Here is a 25,408-nt window from a genome sequence, read left to right on the forward strand (position 1 = left end):
AAGATGATTGATTCTCAAATAGAGTGATAGAAAGTTTGTCACATGCCGTTCAACAGTCTGTGGCAGAACATTGTCCAAATTAGAGTTTATTGGACATTTATCATGGGATTTCTTATTTTGAATGTAAAATATCTGCACAGATATCCACTTATTCTATGTTTTTGTCTTCAGGGAAAGCAATGAGTTAAGATTGTTATAGCTTCATGTTGAGCATCCTTTCAATCAAGATCCACAATCACACATACATGGGCTAGTTTTCAAATTGTTTGAGTTTTCTTCACCATGGGACAGTAGACATTTTACTTCATTATAATATATAGAACATTTGATATTTATTTAATAAAACACTTTATATATTCTGTCGTACCTTTGTATTATAGTCTGGCTTCATAGCACTAGTATTTATTTGTGAACACCTACATTAAAGTCAGCCTGTGAAATAGTAATTACCAACGAAGAAGAAAAATAAATAATTAGTCAAATACAGCTGGAAAAGAATAAACTACAAGTTTAAATGTATCTTATTCCAATTTTGGACCTCCTCAATCAGTACTAAACATGCAGTTTACGATGTGAAAATATTCAGAGGATGTTCCAGGTGAATTTCATCATGCCTTATCGGAGCTGTATTCCCTAACAAACCTTTGGTGTTGCATTGCAGGGTCTTCTGACCTCAGGAGTGGAGTTTGAGTCACTGCCTGCTGCCCTCTCGCTGCCTGCCGAATCGGGCCTTTACCCAGTCACACTGGTCGGAGTTCCAAGAACAGCAGGCAATATAACAGTCAACGGTAAGCATGGTCACTCTGCAAGTCAAACCCATTTTAATTTAGTTTATCTAATGTCGTTTTTAAATTGAGTGTTTTTATCTTTTCTAGAGAAGGTGCTTTTTGATTACTGAGCTGTGGTTTCAGCACTGAAAATGCAATACTATACTTACCTGCCCATAAACTAATATTGATGACTAGGCCGGTCAGATATGAAATGTTTCAACTTCCTTCCCCAGAGAAATGCTTTTGCTTAAGCATGTACAAGTTGAACCGTAAAGGTGACTCTGTTTGAAATTATTTTCCATTCACTTCTTGTTATCACCAACTCTGTTTTAAATCCTTGTGAGTCCAGGTATTACTGAGATTGATGATAAGAATAATTGCATTTGTTTTTTTGTTTTTTTGACTTCTAATATATCTGATTAGTTCCTTATCTCAAAATACTTTTTCCTTGGGGACAAAATAAACTTTTTTTTTGTAGTTTTTGTTTAAATGAGGTGAATACTTTTTCCCTCCCCAAAATCACTGGATTGTCATGTATTCTATTTTCTTACTGCAGCCGTTTTCTGTCTGTTTTCTGTTCTAGAGAATTTAATATAGATTTAAGAAAACAGTTTTGGTTTGTTTCTGAATTCTGAATTGTAGTTCCCAAAGTGCCTCTTTAAATTTTTGTCTTAATGAAGTGTGTGATGGTTGTTCCCTCTATAGACAGAAATAAGAGCCATGTACAGTGAGGGAAAAAAGTATTTGATCCCCTGCTGATTTTGTACGTTTGCCCACTGACAAAGAAATGATCAGTCTATAATTTTAATGGTAGGTGTATTTTAACAGTGAGAGACAGAATAACAACAAAAAAATCCAGAAAAACGCATTTCAAAAAAGTTATACATTGATTTACATGTTAATGAGGGAAATAAGTATTTGACCCCTTCGACTTAGTACTTGGTGGCAAAACCCTTGTTGGCAATCACAGAGGTCAGACGTTTCTTGTAGTTGGCCACCAGGTTTGCACACATCTCAGGAGGGATTTTGTCCCACTCCTCTTTGCAGATCTTCTCCAAGTCATTACGGTTTTCGAGGCTGACGTTTGGCAACTCGAACCTTCAGCTCCCTCCACAGATTTTCTATGGGATTAAGGTCTGGAGACTGGCTAGGCCACTCCAGGACCTTAATGTGCTTCTTCTTTGAGCCACTCCTTTGTTGCCTTGGCTGTGTGTTTTGGGTCATTGTCATGCTGGAATCCCCATCCACGACCCATTTTCAATGCCCTGGCTGAGGGAAGGAGGTTCTCACCCAAGATTTGACGGTACATGGGCCCGTCCATCGTCCCTTTGATGCGGTGCAGTTGTCCTGTCCCCTTAGCAGAAAAACACCCCCAAAGCATAATGTTTCCACCTCCATGTTTGACGGTGGGGATGGTGTTCTTGGGGTCATAGGCAGCATTCCTCCTCCTCCAAACACGGCGAGTTGAGCTCGATTTTGGTCTCATCTGACCACAACACTTTCACCCAGTTCTCCTCTGAATCATTCAGATGTTCATTGGCAAACTTATATATAAACTTGCATATATCTTATGGAACATCCACCTCAACATATATTTATTTAATGACTTAAATTTCAAAATACTTTCTTCTGTATCTAGTGTATGCTGTATTATGCATTCAAAATAAATAACTTTGAATGCCACTTTAAACTATGGATTCTGAATAATAACCCACAACATAAAACACTGAACATTTTAGATGCACAAAACTCTGAATATAAATACATTAATTTCAAAATATGGTATTCCTCACAATATTACATGGAAATCTCAATAGATCATCTTAATTTGATTTAATAGAGCACTAGAATAGCCCACTGGCCCAATCAATAAGGAGGGCATTTTGAAACTTGATGTCCACCTTGGTGTCATAGACTCAAAATAGCTGTAATACAAGATGTAGTCTTACTGTCTGTCACTGCACCTATTACCCCTGGAGCTTTCAGTGCTAGTTCTATGTCTGAATTTCTGCCTGCATCATTCATACAAGACATTATTTCAGGCCCTACCAATTTCATTTTCAGTGTGATTTTAGGGATTTATTAATAACTTAGTGGAAACTAGAAATCTGTTCCACATGCCCACTCAAACTATGAGGCATTTCTCTATGATAGGGTGTGTGGCCTCAGGCAGGACACTTGACCTTTGGCTTGCTCATTCTCCCCTCATTCAGAGAGGATAGACTTTCACAAATCTGTATCGTGTTTCTTTGTCATTCAAGAACAGCCACTCACAATAGTCTGTGCAGGAGCTCTATGAGAGAGTACGCTGAGCACACTAATTAGGGATACATAGACAGTGGGGGCTTTATTGATTGAATATGCTTACAGGCCAACAAACTCCTCCAAATAAGTATCTGTTGAATTAACTGTAAACACTTTAGGTAAGCCTAGTAATCGGTGACCAATGTGTTAAAGCTTTTCCTGTTAGCACTCTTCAATACTGATTTAAGAAAGCTTTTTCTTTCCCCGATTTCTGTAACATTTTGCAAAGGTGGAACATGACAATTTAACACAATAAAACAATAGATCTGAGCATTCATCCGTCCTTGGGTGCAAACTATAGACAAATCATAAAGAATTGTCTCCACATTTGACCCTTTTTTAATTGCTTCCTAACTGAAATCAATGTGTTAAGATTAATGTATACACCAGGAAAAGTCTGAAGTACGTTTGCTTATATATCTTAGTTGTACCTCCTCTCCAGAATTAAAATTATGTCCTCTGTGCTTTTCTTTAGGTCATCTGATTTCTGATTACTATGAAAAGTTTTAAGAACAGGGCACAGTAAACCGTGTCTTCTGTACATGTGCCTCGGAATGAGTTCATGGATTTACATTAACTTCAATGTGGTTATCCTTCAAGTAATGTAGCATCTATTCGATTTTTTTGAGGATATAATTAATTTCCGTTATTGATATATAGTCATACAGTATCATACACAACTATAATTGCTTGTAATTACTTTAAGCCCATTTGGAAAATTAACGAATTAACAAATATCAGCACTAACTTGTCTTTACCGGGGATCGTTTAAAAAATCAGCTGCGTGTATGATGCCTGTCAGTTGTAATACAGGCCATGCCGACCCGCCTCATTGATTGAATGAGCACCTTGGGTGTCCAGTTTCACTCCTACATGGGTGCAGCAGTAATGGCGGATGGTTCTGTATATTGCTGTGGATGCCCAAGTTCATCCCAGATGGCACGGCCATTTTGAGGGGTAAGGTTGGCCGAGGAAGCATCAAGTTATTCTCCTGCTGTCATTTGACCTTTCTTTTCCAAACTCAGAAGTAAAGTTTATTACACATTAATATATACAAACATTTCACGCACTGATGGTCAAATGATCGACTATTTAGTGGATCCCTGAACTTATTTTGCTTTTTCTAGTTTCTAATTACCATCATCATGCAGTGATTTATAATCTATAAAGCAATTGTGAGGTGTAAATTAATTGAAATCTTTATATATATTCCCAGTATAGCATCAGGATGTCTTAGCATTTATATATCTTTAGAGCATTTAGAACTTCCACATTATGGACTGAGATCATAACAGTCTTGGATCCTTGTGAAACAAACCCAACCTGTTCCCATATTAAACTTTACATAGATGGACAGGAAGATTTATTCTGAGATGCATAAAAAAAAAAAATGCGTTGAAATCTCCCATTATGAGCATTTTGTATTTGATAACAGACTAAAAGCCATTCAGTGATGGAGCAGTGGTTCTATAATTTCCATTGCAGTTCTTTGGTATAACTCCTGTGGGCAGTTCAAGGTGTGCTTAGTAATTCTGCCATGCCCACAGTGTTGCATATTCTTTAAAGTTAATACTTGTGTTGGTATCAATAGATATCTACACAATATGTAACCTTAGCATTAGGTGATGTTTTGTAGCTGAAATACATTACTGATTTGCCTTTTGTTATTGTTTTTGTATTTGCATGTTGATCCCCTATTGGGAGCCCCCGTTCACCCAAGCTTTCTTATCAAGATTATAGTACCGTAATCACAGCAGTATGAATTAATCAGCTTGGTATTGTGCTTTATACTTAGATACCAGAATGTCATGATTTATTATCTCTTTCAGCCAAAAGCTTGGAGGAACACTGGGATTCCTTATACATCCCTATTCACAAATCTGTTGCTATGTAATCTGCCTCAATATTTTCTTTTGGATCTTATGGTCTGTCGATTTATTTTGTGGACCCAGTTTTGCTCAGCTCCTTTGCTTTTGGGTCAGAAATCCAGAATTCAAGATGGTATGGAAAACTATGGTGTGTCACTGCTATTACAATATGCCATGATAGTTTGGCCACTGTCAGTGTTAGCAGCACATGTTACTTCAAACCCAATTTCCAAAACTGAGGGAAAAAAAAGACAAAAAAAATAAAAAATCTGTTGGAAGTAATAATATGATATAGTTGTTGATGACTAGGCAGATGGGGAAAAAAAATAAAACATCATCTAACCTATGGTGACCACTTTGTTCCATACACAGGGTACCACACGTCCGTATTTGGGGTGACGAGTGACTGTCTTCTGGAGGGCCTACCTGGGGTGAAGACCAGTGGCGTAACTGTGGAAGTGATCCCTGCCTTACCTCGGCTCCAGCTCAGCACCTCCCTGCCTCGGTAAGGCACGGCAACAACATACCTCAGCGTCTTTAATCACAACTTTAATCATTAAAACTATTTACCTTCAGGTAGTAATCAGATTAAATAAAAATATTGTATCCATTATTTGAAAGTATGTTTATACTTTAAAATGGGGGTACAAGTGGAATTTGAATTTGCACAATTAATGAACATTATCTTTTATGGCTTATACTTGCACTGTGCCCTGCATTAGGTAGAGGAAAAATAATTGTCTGAGAACTAGACATTGAAGACTAGTAACTGCAGTTTTTTTTTTAATGTATTAATTTATTTATGGAACGCCATCCAGTGTGTGAATTATGGCCAATTTACTGCCGAACTGAAGACACTTAACATACATAAAACAGTACTCTGAATGCTATGATTTTTGCCTTTAGGTTTTTTAATAAGTAATCTGTGGCTGCTTCATTCATCTAAAATAAACCATCCATTAAGTTGCCATAATAGTTTGCGCAACAGAATGCGGTACAGTTATTGGAACTTAGATCAAATTGCTATAGGCTGTTGGGATTTCACTTTTTAGTCATGGGAGTTAATGAAGATATGGGGTTGTGAGTTCTACAGATGTTATCAATCACTTGTGAAAAGGTAATTTGGATCACAATTGAAATGAAGAAAGCTTAGTCAGTGGTGTAGGTCATCCCTCCTCCTCCAAACACGGCGAGTTGAGTTGATGCCAAAGAGCTCAATTTTGGTCTCATCTGACCACAACACTTTCACCCAGTTCTCCTCTGAATCATTCAGATGTTGGCAAACTTCAGACGGGCCTGTACATGTGCTTTCTTGAACAGGGGGACCTTGCGGGCGCTGCAGGATTTCATTCCTTCATGGCGTAGTGTGTTACCAATTGTTTTCTTGGTGACTATGGTCCCAGCTGCCTTGAGATCATTAACAAGATCCTCCCGTGTAGTTCTGGGCTGATTCCTCACCGTTCTCATGATCATTGAAACTCCACGAGGTGAGATCTTGCATGGAGCCCCAGACCGAGGGAGACTGACAGTTATTTTGTGTTTCTTCCATTTGCGAATAATCGCACCAACTGTTGTCACCTTCCCACCAAGCTGTTTGGCGATGGTCTTGTAGCCCATTCCAGCCTTGTGTAAGTCTACAATCTTGTCCCTGAGATCCTTGGACAGCTCTTTGGTCTTGGCCATGGTGGAGAGTTTGGAATCTGATTGATTGATTGCTTCTGTGGACAGGTGTCTTTTATATAGGTAACGAGCTGAGATTAGGAGCACTCCCTTTAAGAGAGTGCTCCTAATCTCAGCTCGTTACCTGTATAAAAGACACCTGGGAGCCAGAAATCTTGCTGATTGATAGGGGATCAAATACTTATTTCCCTCATTAACATGCAAATCAATGTATAACTTTTTTGAAATGCGTTTTTCTGGATTTTTTTGTTGTTATTCTGTCTCTCACTGTTAAAATACACCTACCATTAAAATTATAGACTGATCATTTCTTTGTCAGTGGGCAAACATACAAAATCAGGAGGGGATCAAATACTTTTTTCCCTCACTGTATATAGTGCCACTGAACATGTTTGGTACATGCTTTATTAGTATTAGTCTTGAAACATCAGGATTTATGTTTGTTTTGTTTTTAATGGATATCTCATACTGAATTCAACTTTAATTATTTGTGTATTACATGAGACACTTTGGTTAATTTCCATCCTTATTCCCTATATCCTGTGAATACAATTACATTACTACATTACAAAAATGGAATAACTTAAAACCATTTAGTATTGTACTTGCACAACAAGGTTTTGCTTCAAAAGCAGTGAAGGGAGGCTGGTTATCTGTCCACCCTTTATGTAAGCCTTTTACATATTCCTGCAGGGTTTTCTCATGCTTTAGTAATTATTAGAATTCAGCGTATTTAATAGAACCTCACACATTTAGTTCTAAAACAAATGTCAAACTCTTCTGCTGTAGGTCAGTGTGTTGATGCTTGTCACTCTCTGTGTAATAAACACTTTTTGAGGAAGTCAAAATACCACCATTAATTTTAGAGCTCAAGCAACTGCCAGCTCACATGCCCCGTCTCTCTCGATAGAAAGTAACAGGGCGAGGGGTGGACTCTGCTGCAGCACCCTTAGTGGAATGTATTTCAACCCCAGATGAGATTTTCAATACACTTGAGGCCATAGTAACATTGTCTGCCTTGAAAACCAAACTAAAAACAATACAATAACAAAAACAGTACTTTTGACATAAGATGCAGTATTCAGAGGAGGAAAACATGTAAATCTAGAGATACAGGAAGAAAATATAGCTGTTTCCTGGGACCATTCAATTGCTGGAAGGCAGCTGGCATCGTAAATGAGACCTAAGCTTTGGAAGCCATATCCTCAGCAGAGTTACCTAAAGCCAAATTTCTGTTCTATATTAGTTTGAGTCACGCGTCATTGAACGCTCATAATTTTGACAGTTCCCTGCCTCTGGCCCAGTATGATTCCAGTAGGAATAAAACTCTGTTTTGTACCACTCTAAAAGTATTTAACAAGGTTATGAATTTTCAGCCTTTCCTATGAAAGGGGTTATTAAAGACAATAAACATTCTATTCCCCCTGTGACAGGGGAGCTTCAGTCCTTAAATATTAACTTGAGTGTGTATATGTGTTTACAGTGTATAGTTCAGACCCCAATCAACAGATACAGAAAGACTGCAGTACAAATAAACATGGCTGAAGGAGAAAGAGGTAACTACTTAAAGAGAATATAGACAGTTTGTTTGTAATCCCAAGGCTAATCCTTTCCTAACCTGAATTCATCTTGCAGTTGATTTTAATTTCACATCAAATCTCTGGGTATTAGAGGCATCTGAAAAGTAGGATATTTGACTTGCTTGCGTGAGTAGCATAGTTGTATTTAATAAACCTTTGTTTTGTCTAAAATATCTGAAATGGCTAGAATGAGCAGTGACAGTATGGACAGATGAAACTATTAAGCATCAAGATGAAACCATGTTTGATAAGATGTTGGTTTTATGTACAGAGTGGGTAACTAAGGATGTGTTTGTTTTTGCTGTTTGCACAATATTTAGATTTTTTTTTTTTTTTTTTTTAATCATCTTGCCTTCAGGAAGGTTACTAGTGATTTGTTCTTCCACCATTCAAGTGACCTTAAATATGCAGCCAGTCTAAATCTACAATATTTAAATTGTTTTTTAGATGAATTTGCTGACCTCCTTTGTAGTCTGATCTTAACAGCTTTGCAATGCTATATCTTGGATAGGTGAAACAGGTTGAATGTCGTTTGGGAGATATTTAGGAATGAATTGGCAAACAAATACATGACACAATCTTCTGAAGTCATATGAAATAAATATTTGTAGTAAAATATTAGCCCTTCAGTTCTGTTTAATAGGTTCCATAGGTTCCATTAACACAACGTTAAACATTACCATTAGCAATGACATACTGTCTTCTAAATAATTACAAAAGAAAAATAATTCAAAGTTCACAACAAGCACTGCAAGAAGCAAATGAGGATAATTTCATCAATCGGATCCACCCTAAACGAAGTCTGAATCCATCATTGCCAGGCAGCAGTTAATATCTCTTTAGCTCAATCACTGCAATACATTTATGTAGACGTCTTTTTGGCTTGAAGACATACTTTTAATTAGCTGTGCACTCTTTTAGAGAACTGTAGTACTGATAATTTGTTAATTGCAGGTACTTTAATGCTTTAATGCTGGAATAGGAATCTGTTTTATTTCCTAAATATTTATATTTATATAATGTATAGATTTCTACCTATCTGAAAATTGTATTAATTTTATTTGTGTATTTATTTATTTTACTAGTTCATCATTTCAGCTTGGTATTGATATTTACCTCCAGCACTTCTTCCAATCTCTATTGTCATCATTATAAGCAAAATCCTGAGATTTTTAACACACATTATTATAGAAGCCCTTGGATGCTACTGTTTTTCTGGAAATGGGGTGTGGCTGTATTAAAAAATAATAACGCACTATACTAATAGATTTCCAAACCTTCTGCCCCACTAGTGTTCTGTAATACTGTTTTGTTTCTGTTACTAATACCTCACACAAATATTTCAAACAAATCAATATTTATTTATTTTTACATATAATTCTACAGTTCATTGTTTATCTCACATTGTGTTATTTAGGTTTAATTATATACATCTTTCTATTGTATCTATTTTAATACAGTCTCTAAAACCTATTGAACCACAGCCAAACCAATATTGATTTATTTACCCCTAATCTCAGGTTTTACTCTTTATTTGGGAACAGAGAATAACTGGCTGTGTGGTGCAATATGGTATACATACTGTATGTACAAGCCTTCTCAGTTTGATAGCTTGCACTCGTCACAGGCAGTACTTAACTAAAGCTCCTGTATGGAAAGAGTGACTAATCTTCTGAGGGATCTCATTTATCTTAGAAAACCCTTTGGATGAGCTAATTAAAATTTTAAAGCTTAAACTTTGTTCCTAATTTTATGTTGTCGAAGCTTAATTGGTTCTGCTTCGTATTTCTTGATGACTAAAATTAAAGTGATCTGTTAGTCTAACAGACTGTTCTCAAGCTGGATGAGATTACATTTTATTTTATTTATTTTTGTATTTATTTATTTATTTATTTAATATCCTCAATAGCAATGTGGCCAATGGGTGTTGGTGACAGTGAGTAATTACATACAACATTGAGTGAGTAAGCACATTCCCTGATGGCCAGCTTGAAAATTAAGTCAGTCAGTCTTTAAATACAAGACTCCTAAACACAACTCCTAAAGTCTTACAATTTTGACCAGCTGACTTACCTATTCTGTAAGTGCACTACAGAGAGCTCCTTTTGATATTCTCCTCAGATGTCTTCATCTTCTTCCTCACTATGTAATGGACACACAGCCACACTAAGTCACTTCTATGGGAGTAGCAGTTTTTAGCTCTGTCAGTAAAACTAAATAAATGACCAATTCAAAACAAGAGGCCAATTATAAGACCTTTCTATTGCTCTGCATTTAATACCCAGAGCGGCATGTTGCAACATTTATGTGATTTACCACAATAATGTGCTCTACTAAGCACTAACAGGTTTGGTACTGATATCCAAAATCACATCTCACTGCACAGTACAACTTAAGTACAATTCCTTACAAACGGTTTGTTGTGAATGTGCATTTGTAGCCTCTTTCCAATTTTTTAAAACCTGGCATGAGGGCAGTTGACATTTTTATTTTCTTTACTTGTTTTGTGAACTTGCAGAACATTTAGATATTCAGTAGAGCAAACAGGGAAGTATGCATCCTGTCGACAGCACTGTGCTCATGTTGCTGACTGTACTCAGCTGGTAAAAGAGCCCAGACCATCTGGAGTAGACTTGTCAACTTGCAGCATACCCCATTCACAGTTACTCCCTTGGTCGAAAATACCTGTTGAATGTAGCAGTTTCAGTGTCCTAAACTGAGTAACTGAGTAACTGACCACACAATGTCATGGGAACACTAAAAGAGATTGTAATGCATGTACAATACCCCTAGTAAATTGTAGTAGGAATGTGTTTCTACAATTATTTTCAGACATTTGTGCGCCTGCACACATTTTTGTTATAGCTTTGTTTTTGGATCTACACAAAAAAGCTTTTCTTTGAAATTTTAAGATGATGGAAGTTTTTTGAGGAGAAAAACTACAGCAATAAAATGGCCTTAATAAATATCTAAATGCATATATGGTGGTTACATATAAATATTATATTTACTTCTTAATACATTAAGATGCACATTTATATTTCTTAGGGACCTTGCAAATCCACACATTCTGCTTAAGAGAAAGCCTGGCCTTCATTTGTGCCTTCTGTTGTCCCTCTCCAGCTCAGCCCACACACTGCAGCCGCCCTCGGGAGAAGAGGTCTCCACCAGTGTGTCCGTTCAGCTCTTCAATGGAGAGACCCAGCAGCTCACTATTAAACTGGAGAACATTGGCACAGAAATCTTGGAGACCTTGGATGTCACCTCAAAGACCATCAATACTAAAGGTAGGACAAGACTCACAGGATTTATTTGAAATTAATTCACACCGATCATTCATTTCCCACCTGGGACCATTTGTGTTTTGGTGTGAATTTGACTCCAGTCCCATCAATTAATTAATTTTGTTAATTCTAGCTCTGCCCTTTCTGAACACATCCAGCCATATCCAGTGCATGTGATATTCGGTGGCTTGATAGGTCGGCCTCTTTGTGTGCATGGGTGATAGAAATATGAAAAAAGGACAGTAATATATTAAATATCGATTACTGCTAATATGAACCGTATAGGACATCTTTGAAGTGCTGTTTGTGCCTTGGGCTGTATGCCTGTTTGGTGGCGATGGCCTTTTATTTGATTGCATTTGCTCCTGATCAGGTTTCCTTTTCCTGTCCGTCTGGGCTCTGTGGAGGTGACCAGTCATTGTTTGGTACCTTGCCTTCTGCACTCACAGTCCTTCATGCTTGCCCGAGCCTTTTCGCTCTGTGTTACCTCATATTGCTCGACACCTGCTCTCCTTCACTTCTTCTCCAGATCTCTGTAGTTTTCCTCTTCTTCCATCTGACTACAGCAATATGTTACATGTGCTTCCTGTAAAACATTCAATAACATTTTAATCTGAGTCACAATTCTTCCAGTTGCTTCTGTATAATGTTACAGGATTTTTTTTGTATATTTTTTTCTATTCTAATATGTGTTTGTTTTCTTTTTCTTGGATCTCTTTTACTGTTGTTGATATTGGCTGAATTTGCTGTGTGAAACTCAGGGTTAAAACAATTGGACTCTTATTCAAATTAAATTTGTTTTTGAACTGCACCATTGAGTTTCACAAGGCACCCTTCATATATACAGATCAAATGTATCTAAAGCACCTCCCAAAAATCACCTAGGAAACTGGCAGTGATGAATTGTTTTACTGCAACTGAAATTGAACTAGCAAATACAATGCAACCAGGCACTGGCAGTTTTAACATTGAGACAGTTTAAACTCCACAGCAAAGATGATGGTTCATACACTGCATTTGCATGCCTAATGAGGAAAAATAAATATATATAGCCAATTGCAAGCATAATCCACCTACCTCATGTTAATGATCCTACACCAATTTCTCCTTTAATCTTGTCACCTGCCCATCCTTTACAATGTATCTTTGGCCTTGTGTGTGGTGACCAGAATCTGTTTTCCAGAGATTAGCATTACCTCTATCATTGCAGAAGCAACAGTTTGAATGAGCCATGATTCATAAAGTATGTCTTTTTTTATACTAAGAACAAAGAACTCTTTTATCTTTGCCATCTGTTGTAAAGCTTTGTGTATAGTGTTCCAAAACCTGCTTATACTGAGATTTAGCAGAGTAATACTGTGAAGGGAGCAGCTATTGATGCTGTTTATATACCTGCAGGAACTGATGGACCTGGTCTCAATGAAAATGATACGTTTTGTACATTGTATAACTCAGTATAGAATGAATAAAAAGACGTCATGTTATACATAGACATGATGTGTGTTTCTTAAAAATGGAGTTAACTCTTGTTCTCTCAAATTCTTCTAGTTTTTGCTCCAGCTGGACTCAGTATATTAGGATTGAACCCTTAGAACCCTGTAATTGATAGGTCTTTCATAACTGTTTTCTGCTCTTCAAAGATTAGGTAAGCTGAAACATGTACACTGTCCCTAGCTTTAGAACTGTCCCTCCTTTAAATATGTTACGTCAATGACTATGTTTTCCATAATTGTAATATATTGACAGCAGTACACCTAAGACATTGTAGTTTTGATATCAGCCTGAATGCAGAAAACAGTTGAAAAGGCATCAAGAAAATAGATAAATTGGAAGTTCAATAATGAAGTAATGAGAAGTTTAAACAAAAAGAAAAAAAAAAAGAAAAGAAAATGACGGGCCAAGGTTTAAAACCTGTTGTACTAGAGGTCTTGGCTTTATAAGGTGTATAATTATACTTTATTTATCCTTGTAGGAATACAAGTGGTTTATGGCAGTTCCACTGAAGTTATTTTGGTCATGCCGTTAGACAAAAGAAAAAGTTGCCTGCTTTAAATCCGTGGTCTAACGAACTGTGCAAGATAATAAATCTCTTAATTGCCAAAACCATCACAGTCAAGTGAGTTTCCCTATTAAACCATTACAGTGCTTCAGGATGCAAATGTCTCCTCTTGCACAAACACGAATTGATGGATAGAGAGGCACATATTCATTGTTTTTCAGAATTGTATTTAATAAAATCTACTCCAGAATGTACAATCTGTGACACAAACACCACCATCAGGTTGTGATGGCACAACAAAGGGTATTTTTTCAAGATCACGGTCAAAATTGATATGAGCTCAGAGGCTTCAGGCTTCAGGCCTTTTTCATGTGCGTCAGCTTATTCAATGACACGATTGTTTTTTTGCCATCAAAGCATACTTTTCATGAGCTTGTTTTCTCTGTCTGATTCAGTTAGATTGTTTTTACCTTTACCTTGCTTTCAGAATGACCACTACTTATTTTCTGTAACAATTTCCAGATTTCTTATATGTATAATTTCTCTTCTATGTTTCTCAGTGAATAATTTATTTCATTTAGTTTTTTGTATATATAATTAGGAATACTATACAATAAAATCCCTATACTAGGCATGGCTAAGTGATTATCTTAACATATATAATAAGAGGAATGAAAGTAGAGGAAATAGAATTATAAAAAGAAAATACAAATTGCTAGCTGCTTGGTGTTTATGCAAACACACACTCTTCTTCTCAAGAGTATTTCTTCTCAAGGCCTCTCTCCATGCAGTTTCAGTATTCCTATGAAAATGAAATGCAGCCCTAAGTTGACTGCTGTACCTTATAAAATAATCAAGAATGACTAGAATGACCCTGTAAAGCTTGACACAGAAATAACAAGTCATTCTGAAACGCTTTCTGAATTGTGAAACATTGCTAGATGAAGGAGACACTTGAGAGAAATACGCTTTGCTTGTAGGGGTAGTGACAATTTTAATAAGTAATGACGGCGAGAAACGATAATGGAATCGATTTGACTGTGTTGAGCAGGCTGCATTCTTACTTTAATTGAAGAGGCCCTCTTTTGTATCCCAAGGCAAAGATTTTATTTTGATTGTCTTATCCCATGGCTGATAGTGATTTAATGTTGAATAAGACAGTATTATCAACATTCAGCATTCTATAATAATCAGCCCACATCACAAAGGTCTTTAAAATAACATAAACATAATGAATGTCCTGCTTTTGAACCTTTAAATGTATCAAAGGCAGTAGAAGCAATATTAGATTTCTCCACCTTTTCATGCAGTTGAGTCAGGTTATATATATACATAAGTTATCAAAGACCTTTAAATGATGGACAGTTTCTGCTGCTCTATGTGACATGGGAGAACCTTTTTGTCTTTTTTTTGGCTAGAGGCACCTCTACCAATCACTAAGGCCAGGCTGATTTTAATTGTATCTCTCATGTCACTGTGGCTGTCAATGCTCTGTAAGCCAGACTCATATGTAGAAACAGTTTGGCCAATAGGGAAAGACTTGCTTTTTGACACACAGCTCAGGGTTCACATCCAGACTACTAATGTTTAGTAGTTTAGACCTGAGATAATGTAATGCAGAATTTAGCTGGAATCAAAGCAAAGTGTTATAATATTCTATTTTTTTTTCCTTTAATATCTTAATGTTTACAAGCCACATGTACTATCTAGAGTATATATGCAGGACAACATCAATTCAATTCCTGTTGTTTTCAATTCACATAACAAACTCTTCTTTAGCATTTAGTTTTAATTAGTTTGATATAGGTTTCACTGAATTGACAATGATGCCTCTTAAACAAGCTGAATGAACTGCTAAGTTGTGTAATTATGATTTTTCTTTTCTTTTATTATTATTTTTATCCAGAATTCTATAAAACATTTTGTCTTGTCATGTGGGTGTAGAAGGTCAAAGTGGGTTAAAGAGAATCTCACAGTTGGCATTTCTTATTTCTGAGTAATGGAGAAAGTCCTTCCATGACAGACTCTGCTAGCTGGAATATGTCTTTAGTCACTTTGAGATCTGGTGGAGCAAACGTTGGTGTTGCTGGAAGGCAGGCACCTCAGGGGTAAAAGCAGATGGTTGCTTGCGTCTGAGTTGCAGTCACATTATAAAGCAACATTAATCTCAGAGGTTTCAGTAAGACATTGAATTCACATTATAGAGAAATGAAGCTGGCTTCTTGGCTCTTACTGGTCTAATGGTCTTATTTCCAGTATATTTCAAATAACATCACTAGCATATCAGATCGCTCAGTACATTGAAAATCCTGTTCAGTACACTTCATATTCTGAAATTTCTGAATTGCTTGCATTTTTGTAGAGGACATATCAATCTCCTGAGATAGATGATTTGTTAGAAAAGATACTTGACATTTCTTGGCTCAATAATACCTTAAGTGTAAAGCTAGAAACCCAATCTGTATATTTCTGTTTCAATTCATAATTTCAGTGCTGCCTTCAAAGGCACTTGGCTGTCCCACTTAAACTCTACCGGATCTCTCTGATAGCTTTTGGTAAAGAATGCTACTTGAGTCCGCTGATACAGAACAGGAATCATTGACAGTGATTTCCCCCTGTGCTTCCCCTGTGTGTTTTGGTGTGGTTGGTTATTACTATACCAGTTTCCATGCATCTTGCCTTATTTCAAGAGGTGAATCTTTCCCTTGATGATGAATGCACTGGCTCTCACCAGCGTTTACTTCGCCAGTACCAGTTCCAGTACCCTTTCCCATATAGGCACTTCTTCAAGGCTGTAAATATGTCTTATAGCAAGAGTGTATATTAAATGCACCCTCCAGATGCACCAATAATGAATACAATGTTTTGCCTTGCTAGTGTTGTTTTTTCAGAGCTCTTTCTAAATTACAGATGAACCGGACAATCTGGGCTGGAGGGATTATATATATATATATATATATATATATATATATATATATATATATATATATATATATATATATATATATATGTCAATGACATTTCTATAAGTGTGGCTTAATGTAGCTATAATTTGCACTGCATGTAGTCATTGGAAGACTAACAATGCAACCAGATAGCACAACAAATAAAAGGCTTAGTACTAGTTTAATGTCTTTCATTATACACTAAGTCGAAAAATAATTCTTAATCTCCTGCCATCAACAGTAAGGCAATCTCAATATATTCTGTTTTCTCTTCTGTGCTTCCCTCCTGCTTCAAGTGCCCATTACAAAGCAGAAAAAAGCTGTAACCATGCCTAGAGTGGTTTGTTTTGATTCCTCATCCCACCAAGTCAAATTTTAAAAAAATTCTTTCTTTTTTTTATTTTTATTGTAAAGCAACAATCTACTGTGCTTAGCAAAACTTAAGATTTGTATTGAATTTTACATTAAGATGACATTAACTATAGGGGTGCCAGATCTGTTCCCAAATGCAGGCATTCACAGACACAGACCAACTCTGCTTAGATTCGTTCACCCAAAGAAGACCAAAAAATATTTTGAAGTTTGCCACTGTGAATGAAGTGTATATTTATAGGCCAAATTCCAGGAAACCAATAAACCCAAAAAGTACATATTATTTCTTTAGATAATCCAATGTCACCTTGTGGTCTGTCTCTGCTCTTCTTGCTATGTCTGCATTTACATTCCAAACACTCTGGAGGAGAGATTAACACCTAACCAAAGGCCTGTGCAGGTTTCACCATGTTCCTGCCCCAGAACGGCAATTGAAGGAATAGGATTTAAGAGGTGCTATTCCTAGATAGCTCTCTGGACTGACCTGAAAGATAATTAATCAGAATACCAAAAAGGAGCATAGATGCGGGAGCACAAAATCTGCAGTCCAATACATAGAAATAATAGTCATGATTTGTTTGGTTTGCTTCAATAAATTAAATATAGATACACAATTATTGCAGAAATAATAAGTGACAACAAAAAAACAGCAATCCCAAGTCATATCCCACATCCAAAACAGCAGGAGACCTGGAAAAAATCCATATTATTGAGCCAGGATTTTATAAAATTGATTGCTGACATCAGCATACATGGACCATACTAATTCTACCCCATTTTTGCTGCTGTACTAGTTTTGTGTTTTATGCCTGAAATGTGTATGTTTTAAGAAAGCATGCACAAACACTCCAAGTTTACACTCCACCACACAAAGGGCTATTGGCTTATAAAATGCTTATTGTTCTTGTTTGTAGCATCATCAATCTGCTTTCCCTTTTGTCAAAATGAGTTCGACAAGTTTAGAAATGTCTTGGAGACTACAGACTTAAGTATAGAGGCACCTGTAGAATAGTGACTTGGACAACAGCTAGTTTTCTCATTCTGTATTCTTTCATCTCAGAGTTTAGCAAGATTTATACACCCTGATGAACAATTTTTGTATATGTTTATATTGACATCCGGAAAGTAATCTCGCTGAGCATTGGAATTTCTATTAAATACTGACTCAAGTTAGAAATTAATAAAATGTAGTGTGTTAACCGTAATGGTGAAAAACAGAGGTGGGGTGGGGGGGGGGGATTGTATATTTAAATGTTGCCATTTTCTTTTGTCCGTTTACCTTTTTCCATAAACATAAACATTTCACTTCGTAGTCCTGGAAATGACTTTGAAATGTTTATTTAAAAAACTGCTCTGTGATGATTGCCATTATGAGCAATCATATAACTTGATTTTGTAATGTATTTATTTATTTAGCTTTTTGCTGCCAGTGAGTCTCGAAGCTCTTTGATCAGGTGGACTCTGAGCTGGCAGGCCGTGGGTTTCTAACTGCAGGGATTAGCAGAGTTCAGCTCCTGATAGGCCATGCCATGGTTTTGTTTACATTTGTTGCTAGTTCTTTGAATGAAATTACATAACATGATTGACACATAAATTGGTATTTCAGACAGTCCAGGAACACACAGGAAACATAATTTACGTTGGAATGGGAATCAATGAGACAATAACAACTGAGAGAATGAGTAATAACAACCTTTATTCCACAATTATTGTAATTATCATTATTATTATTATTGAAGCAAAGTTATACTTATGTACTGTAATTTAATTCTAAGTTTCCTCTGCAATTATAAGCCTTACACTGACACAAAATATATTCATAGCATTTCAGTTTTTTTTTTTTTTATAACCTTTTGTGACAAATACCTGTGTGCGTGTGTTTATTTATTTCACTATTTTTAGAGGTAATTCTGTCCATTTTTTTAAATTGCTATTTCACATCATTGGGTTTTACTTTGTGTATGTATGTGCAAGGTTGTTGTTTTTTTCTTGTCCTGTTCAGGAGGAGATGCACTGTCATTTTGAAGAGGAGACTGTAACCTGACTATACTGAACTATTCTATGAATCCTTTAACCAAGTCTTCAGCTTTCATATGTATAGCCTAAAACATTAGCTCAAGTTTACATGTTAATTATTCCAGCTCTAGTGTAATATCTCCCCATTCACAAGTGGAAAGCTGTGGTCTTTCCAATGTCCAAAATCAATTATTTTTAATGTCCACTGAGATGGCTCACGGACCATGTTTTCCGATCAAAGTAGAAAATTGGAAACGGCTCTGAAATCTACCCTACACTTTGCCTACATCACAGAACTAGTGTGCATCTGTAACGTGGGTCTATACTACACAGACAATGTTTGTTCAACTAAAAATGTTCTGAATTCCTTTGTCTTTTCTTCAGGTTTTACTTTTTGCAGATGGATGATAATGAATGCTGACAGTTTGTGTAGTCATAATTTTTTCATGCTTGTGAATGCGTTCAACATGCATTCATTAATTTCCTTTGGTTTGGTGATCTCTATCATCAGACATGCCACTTTAAAAAATATCAGCAAAAAAGTCAAAACAAGGTCAAATATTGTGACATAGCTGTTACATATGCTTCATGGCCAATGAAAAACAACAGCAGCAAATCCTGTGTAGTCTTTTTCTGTAACTTTATTTACAATTATTATTTCTTAAAACATTTTTAATATGATTATCTCTGTAGTGTGTGTATTCGGAACAAGTACTGAAATAAAGATCATATAAAGCTCTGGAGAACACACTGATAGTCTTAGCTGAATTGATACTTTTTTCAATAAATTGCTTATGGGGTAGAAGTTAGGGATATAGGTATAGGGAGACTGTGAAGATAAAATTCCACTGACTGATTGCCAGTTTCCTGTTTTCAAATAATAAGCCAATGTAACACTATGCAATTGTTACTTTTCTCCATCTCACAGGCAAGCAGAAACTAAACATGTGGAAGTAATGTTAGAACTTGCATATAAAATCATAATGAAAACTAAACTCTATTAAATGTTTTTGAGGTTGTGACTTTGGTTGTGCTTGTGTTAACTCAGTTAATCAATAATCAAAATGTGACTTACAATCCTGAGAGGCAAAATTGACTAGCTGATGTTGGTTTTCTTTTAATATTATACAGTAATTAGTAATGAAGCAAGCAAGAGTCTAATGCATTCACTTTGAAGGAGTTTTGAAAGATTGAGTTCATGTTTCTGTGGATGGATTAATTTACTGAGTTAGTTACTTATGTCATTTTTAGACATTTCAGTAGTGATTGGTTTAAAAAATTATTAGACAATCATCATAGAAAATAATGGTACAGAAAAAAGATTGGGATTGTGCCTTGATCTGAGTAGTAAATGAGTGCTGGCTCTGAAAAGATGCTTTACCATGTTCTGCAAACAGTGCAAATAAGCTGTGTCTGGTGAAGTGAAGTTCAGTCGATCCAAACTGTGTCCTGCCTGGACACGACACCTGCCTAATAACTAGAGCACTTGACTCTGTGTAAGTGCTCACTCTGTGTTCTGTTGTGCTGTAGTCTGTACCTTGCAATGAAAAAAACATAATAATAATAATAATAATAATAATAATAATAATAATAATAATAATAATAAAAGCCATTTAAAATAGAGACTCATCTCTGGAAAGCAAACAGCACATCCCTAATGTAAATTTACTGCTGCAGAAGGCATCAGCTCATGGCAATAAGTAGTTTGAATGAGACGTATCAGGCAAGTTGAATGGACACATATCAGACGTATTCCAGTGCCTTGACAGCAGAGGGCAGTACAGTCAGCATGAACAGGGAGATTTAATGAGAAGTATGGTAAGCTAGAGTCAACCTCTGTGCCAGCCTGGAGGGATTGTGCAGGTCTTCCGAGGCTTTATACTACGTGTTACATTGTAAGTGAATGACAGCTAAAACTCCTTCCATACAAACAATGCATGGAAACTAATTGTTTTTAAAACAGTGTCTTTTTAAAGTATTAGCAAAGCTTTGTATTGAAAAAAACATCTTATTTCTTGTTTATTTGTGCTGTTCATGTCAACCTGAATGTTTTTAGATGTATAAGACTTAAAGCATGATAATCGATCTTTAATAAAAAGATGGAGAACGAAAGAGATTGAAGTGCAGATGACATCTAAACTTAGAATTTGCAGTGGGTCAGTTGGTGGAATTGATTAGTGATATGATGTAGCAGGAGGTTTGTTGTGGTTCCCTCACTAAAATAACAAATAACAGGTTATATTATTTTCTTAACCAAATATAAATAAATGATTTGATGGCATTAGGTAATTCCAATTGCAAGAGAAATTTGTTTAGCACTTGTTGAAAACAACAATCAAGATATTGTCTAAGATTACTGTCCAGTGAAAGGGGCGTCTCAGTCAGGCTCATGATGTAACTCCATTCTTAATTATGCCTTTTTCATTAGATAGAGTTCCAGTGCTTTATTACATGCCTGGTTTTCTAATATGCTTGTTTACAAAGATATGTAAAAACAATAGTTCTTTTATCAGGCTCTATAAAAGGTTTGTGAATGGGCCTCCATCTGGATGGTGTTAGCGTACACCAAGTGGAATCTGCTTCGGTGATGAATAGAGACACACAGAGGAAGCTGTCAGTTAGGCATCGTTCAGGACCGCAGCATTCAGACCGGTTTGTGGAAAAGTCGGACGAAGATGCACAAGCCCTGATGTGCTATCATTAGATAGAAATTGATGCTGTCATTAAGTGAGCCAGTGCCAAGGTGCATAGAATACAAAAGGCTTTGTAAAAAATGAGTTTGAAATGTTTGCACTTAGGCCAGTAATATACAGATTGTATTTGAAGTTGCAATGCATGCTGTACAATTTATGCCCCTGTTTTAACACTGGTATTCTCTTGGTTATTCTGGAAATGATATGGATCAGTCGTGCAAATGATTACAGTTGGATACAGGAGAATTATGTTTGTCTCTGTATGATTCAGTTTTTGTGTCTATCTCCATAAAACATGCTTTTGATACCCATGAGTCCTGTAAGATATAAACAAAACACTGAATTTGTTTACTGCAGTCTTGATGCTGTAAATGTATTATTTTTTTAAGCTCTCATTCACTAATGACATTATACTTTTATACAGCATGCTGTTTCAAAATTGTCAATTAGTCAATTTCTTATATGGAGTCACATCTAATGCTGTAATTTTTTATGTTAAATTACTTACAATGTTGCTTTGAACTACATGTTTTTTTGTTGTTTGTTTTTATACAGTTCCTAGCACATTTATAATGCACTTGTGCTGTTGGATATGAATTGCATTCTATACATGTTCAGTCATTCATCAACATTGACTCTCAAACTACAGCATTCAGTTAGTATTCAAAGTTTCGAATGCATTCAACTGTTTTTTCGACGCAGTCAGATGTCACATGTCAAGTCCATTTTCTGTGACAACTAATATTTTTACACAGAACAACTGATACCAGGTTTTTGGAAGGGATTGAAAAATTCAGACTTGCCCAGAAACTTCCACCTGCTGAGTTACAATTTACATATCAGAAGCTGCATATGAAAGGACAAGAGAAATGCAGGAGGAAGTTCACTTACAGATATCCAGAGGTTAAACAAATTACATAAGCCTAGCTCTGCACTGCTTCAAAAGGGTATTACCCCTCCAAGGCTGACACTGTTAGTTAATTAATTTACTTTTTGAATTCAAATCTGGTAGTCTCTAGAATACCTTTCAGAGCAATGTGTAAAAACTCCGGAGAAGCTGTTCAAGTATCAAGTTAAACGACGGCCATGTCAGGAGCAAAGAGACTGGAGTTGTGGTTACATATAATTTCCAATTGTCCCCATTTATTTGTGCAAATCTACTAGAAAAGAGGCAAAGAAAATTGACACTTTAGCCTTTGAATTCATGAGTGACTCACACCTCTTCAGCAAAATAAGATGGATAAAGATGTAGCTATGCAAATGGTGTGTGAGGTCGTGCTCAGTATAATTTCCCTGATCCTTCTCTAGTGGTCTGCTGAGGGTGTTTACAGCCCAGATGATGAGGGCTTTTGATTTCCTTTAGAACAGGAGAATGTACACCACTTTAATCTGTCTTGATGTACTGTTTTAGTTTAGATTTACTTTTATCCCTACGTAAATAACTAGTTATAACTGTATAAGTCCGGCACCAGTTATTATTGTATAATTGTATTTACAGAGTGATTGTGTTTAGTTGTGAGCGATTCAATACACTGCAACCAAGTGGCATTATTGTAATATATGAATGTCTATCTTCGGATAGTTATGAACATGGTATAGGTTTGATTTAGCTTTTATTGTGCTAGGTGTGCCTATTTAGACTGATTACTCTAAACTATTTTTAGTGTTTTAAAAAAATACACTGAACAAAAACACTTTATTCTGTTGAAGGAGTTTGTGATCAGGGTCATCTGTGGAACATTTCCTGGCACGAAAGATTCTTAACCTCTGTGTGTTCAAGTGAGATAAGAAATGGAAGTTAATTAAAATAAAATAAAAAAGCCTGCTATTTGACATTTTATAATTAAATGAAATGACTGGAAACTGAAATGAAAGGCATCTCAGCATGCACGACACACACCCTCAGCCATGGTTCAGACACTGACAAATGTGTACCTTCACATTGTTCATTTCTTGTCAGAACAGTAAGTAGTTGCAGATGTAAGCATTTATAATACACCTGTTGCATGCTAATAGGAAAATAATTGTTAAAAAATGTGTATTTACAGGCTGAGACATACCAATCAAGTGGTGTGAAAGCAACCAAGATGTGTAACATTAAAGCACTGCAGCTGAATGTAATATTCAGGTGTTAAATCCACTGCTTCTGAAAAGAACACAATGTCTGTTTTATATGTGTGGACATTTCAGGCTTCTTAAGGATTGGGATGGGTTTACAATGTAAAGGAAAATAAGTAAAACAAAATAATTTATTTAAAGCTTTGAAAATACATTCTGTCTTGTACACATTTCAGTCTGGGGATTTTTCAGCTGATCTAATAAAGTGAATGACAACAAGTTTTGAAGTTTATTTTTTTGCATCTGAAGTGAGCACTCACCTGAGAAGAATATATAACAAAAAAAAAAGTAAAGCACAAGCAGTTTTATGCAATTTATATTGTACATGTAACCAGCTCACCTGATTCAATACAAAAGGTCACATGAGGATTCAGTTTATCATTTTCTTTCTTTCTTTCTTTCTTTCTTTCTTTCTTTCTTTCTTTCTTTCTTTCTTTCTTTCTTTCTTTCTTTCTTTCGTAAACAAAGCCATAGTATTGGTCTTTTTCTGACCAATATATGATCACATGTTGCCTGTTTATCTGAGTGTTTTGTGCAGCAGGTAACACTTAAGCTTTCATGCATCAGGTTAATCTCTACACAATGCTGGCCTCCTGTAGCCAGTCATGTGGAATATAATTGGTCTCGGAGAACAGCAGGGATTATTGACGTACAGGTGTTGTCATTCCCTGCTTGGCGATACACTGAGAACCACCTCTTTCTTACCATTTGTGTATTATTATTATTTTCTGTACATTCGTGACCCAAACCTACAAACTGAATATTACATTGATTGCAATGACCAGCAAAATCAAGTACACATTTGTGAGCATTTGGCAGCCAGTTATATTTTTAATGTTTAGGTTTTTGTTATTTCAGATAATAATTACTTTCCTAAATCTTAAATGCCTATTTTGTCCAGATTTTCCACTCAGGATGATCACAAATTGGCTTTTGTAGCACAACAGTGCTAGCTTTAGCCTAATATGATCCTCTAAAGCATTATTTCCATCTGTATTTCAGTATGTCTCCTAAAATTGCCATCATCATTTCCATGATCATTTACAGATGAATTATCAAAGCTACTGCACATGCGAAGACATTGAAATCAAATCAATCTTCAGTGGCTGACATTTTTAAAGTGAATTAATATCTCTAGCCCCATTCACACTGAAATGCCAGCAAAATGCAGGCAACGTTTGCCTGCTTTTTTCCTGTTGCACCCCCATTCACACTGGCTTTGAATGCAGGTACCCATTTACACACAAAACAAAGAATGCAGGTATTAGCGCTGTAGCCATGGGAACAAGACGCTATAGAAATATGTAGATTTGGGAAAGGAGACACGGACCGACATTCTGGTTTGTAAAAGTTCGATAGTTTCCCTGTTCTGCCAATTTCCTTCCATCCATTGTGTTTACTGTGCTATTGGTTCTAAGCAGGTTGCCGGTTCCGTTTGCACTCACTACCAAGAACAAACAGTCAGGAGGGAATCGCATATGATATGTCAATCTAGTGTGCGTTTGCGTGTTATGATTAGGTCAACAGGCTGTATGGTTGTGTGTTTTGTGGTGACCCAGGTGTCACAGATCATTTGAACCAGTGAACCCAGTATGAGACTCGGCTCTCGGTTCGTGGTTCACATTACGAGAGGCATTGTGTGGGTCTTGACACACTGCAGCAAAGTTAAATCAACTGAATTAAAAAATAATAAAAAGCATGACATTACATTATATGTATATCTATATCTCCCTAATATCCCTAAGTCCATTTTTTGAAGTTTGACATTACTGCCTTAAA

General features: G+C 36.2%; 1 protein-coding gene across 2 annotated transcripts in view; it reads left to right on the forward strand.

The window, feature by feature from the left end:
- trappc9 (trafficking protein particle complex subunit 9) overlaps positions 1-25,408 on the forward strand; it is a 341,171-nt gene that overhangs the window by 91,823 nt on the left and 223,940 nt on the right. For both annotated transcript variants that reach the window (XM_066715841.1, XM_066715842.1), the window contains 3 exons: positions 662-788; positions 5,315-5,447; positions 11,326-11,489. In XM_066715841.1, the coding sequence (XP_066571938.1) occupies positions 662-788; positions 5,315-5,447; positions 11,326-11,489 (424 nt within the window). The remainder of the gene's footprint in view (positions 1-661; positions 789-5,314; positions 5,448-11,325; positions 11,490-25,408) is intronic.

The sequence above is a fragment of the Amia ocellicauda genome, chromosome 10 (genome assembly GCF_036373705.1).
Source record: "Amia ocellicauda isolate fAmiCal2 chromosome 10, fAmiCal2.hap1, whole genome shotgun sequence".
In the NCBI taxonomy this organism is placed as follows: Eukaryota; Metazoa; Chordata; class Actinopteri; order Amiiformes; family Amiidae; genus Amia; species Amia ocellicauda.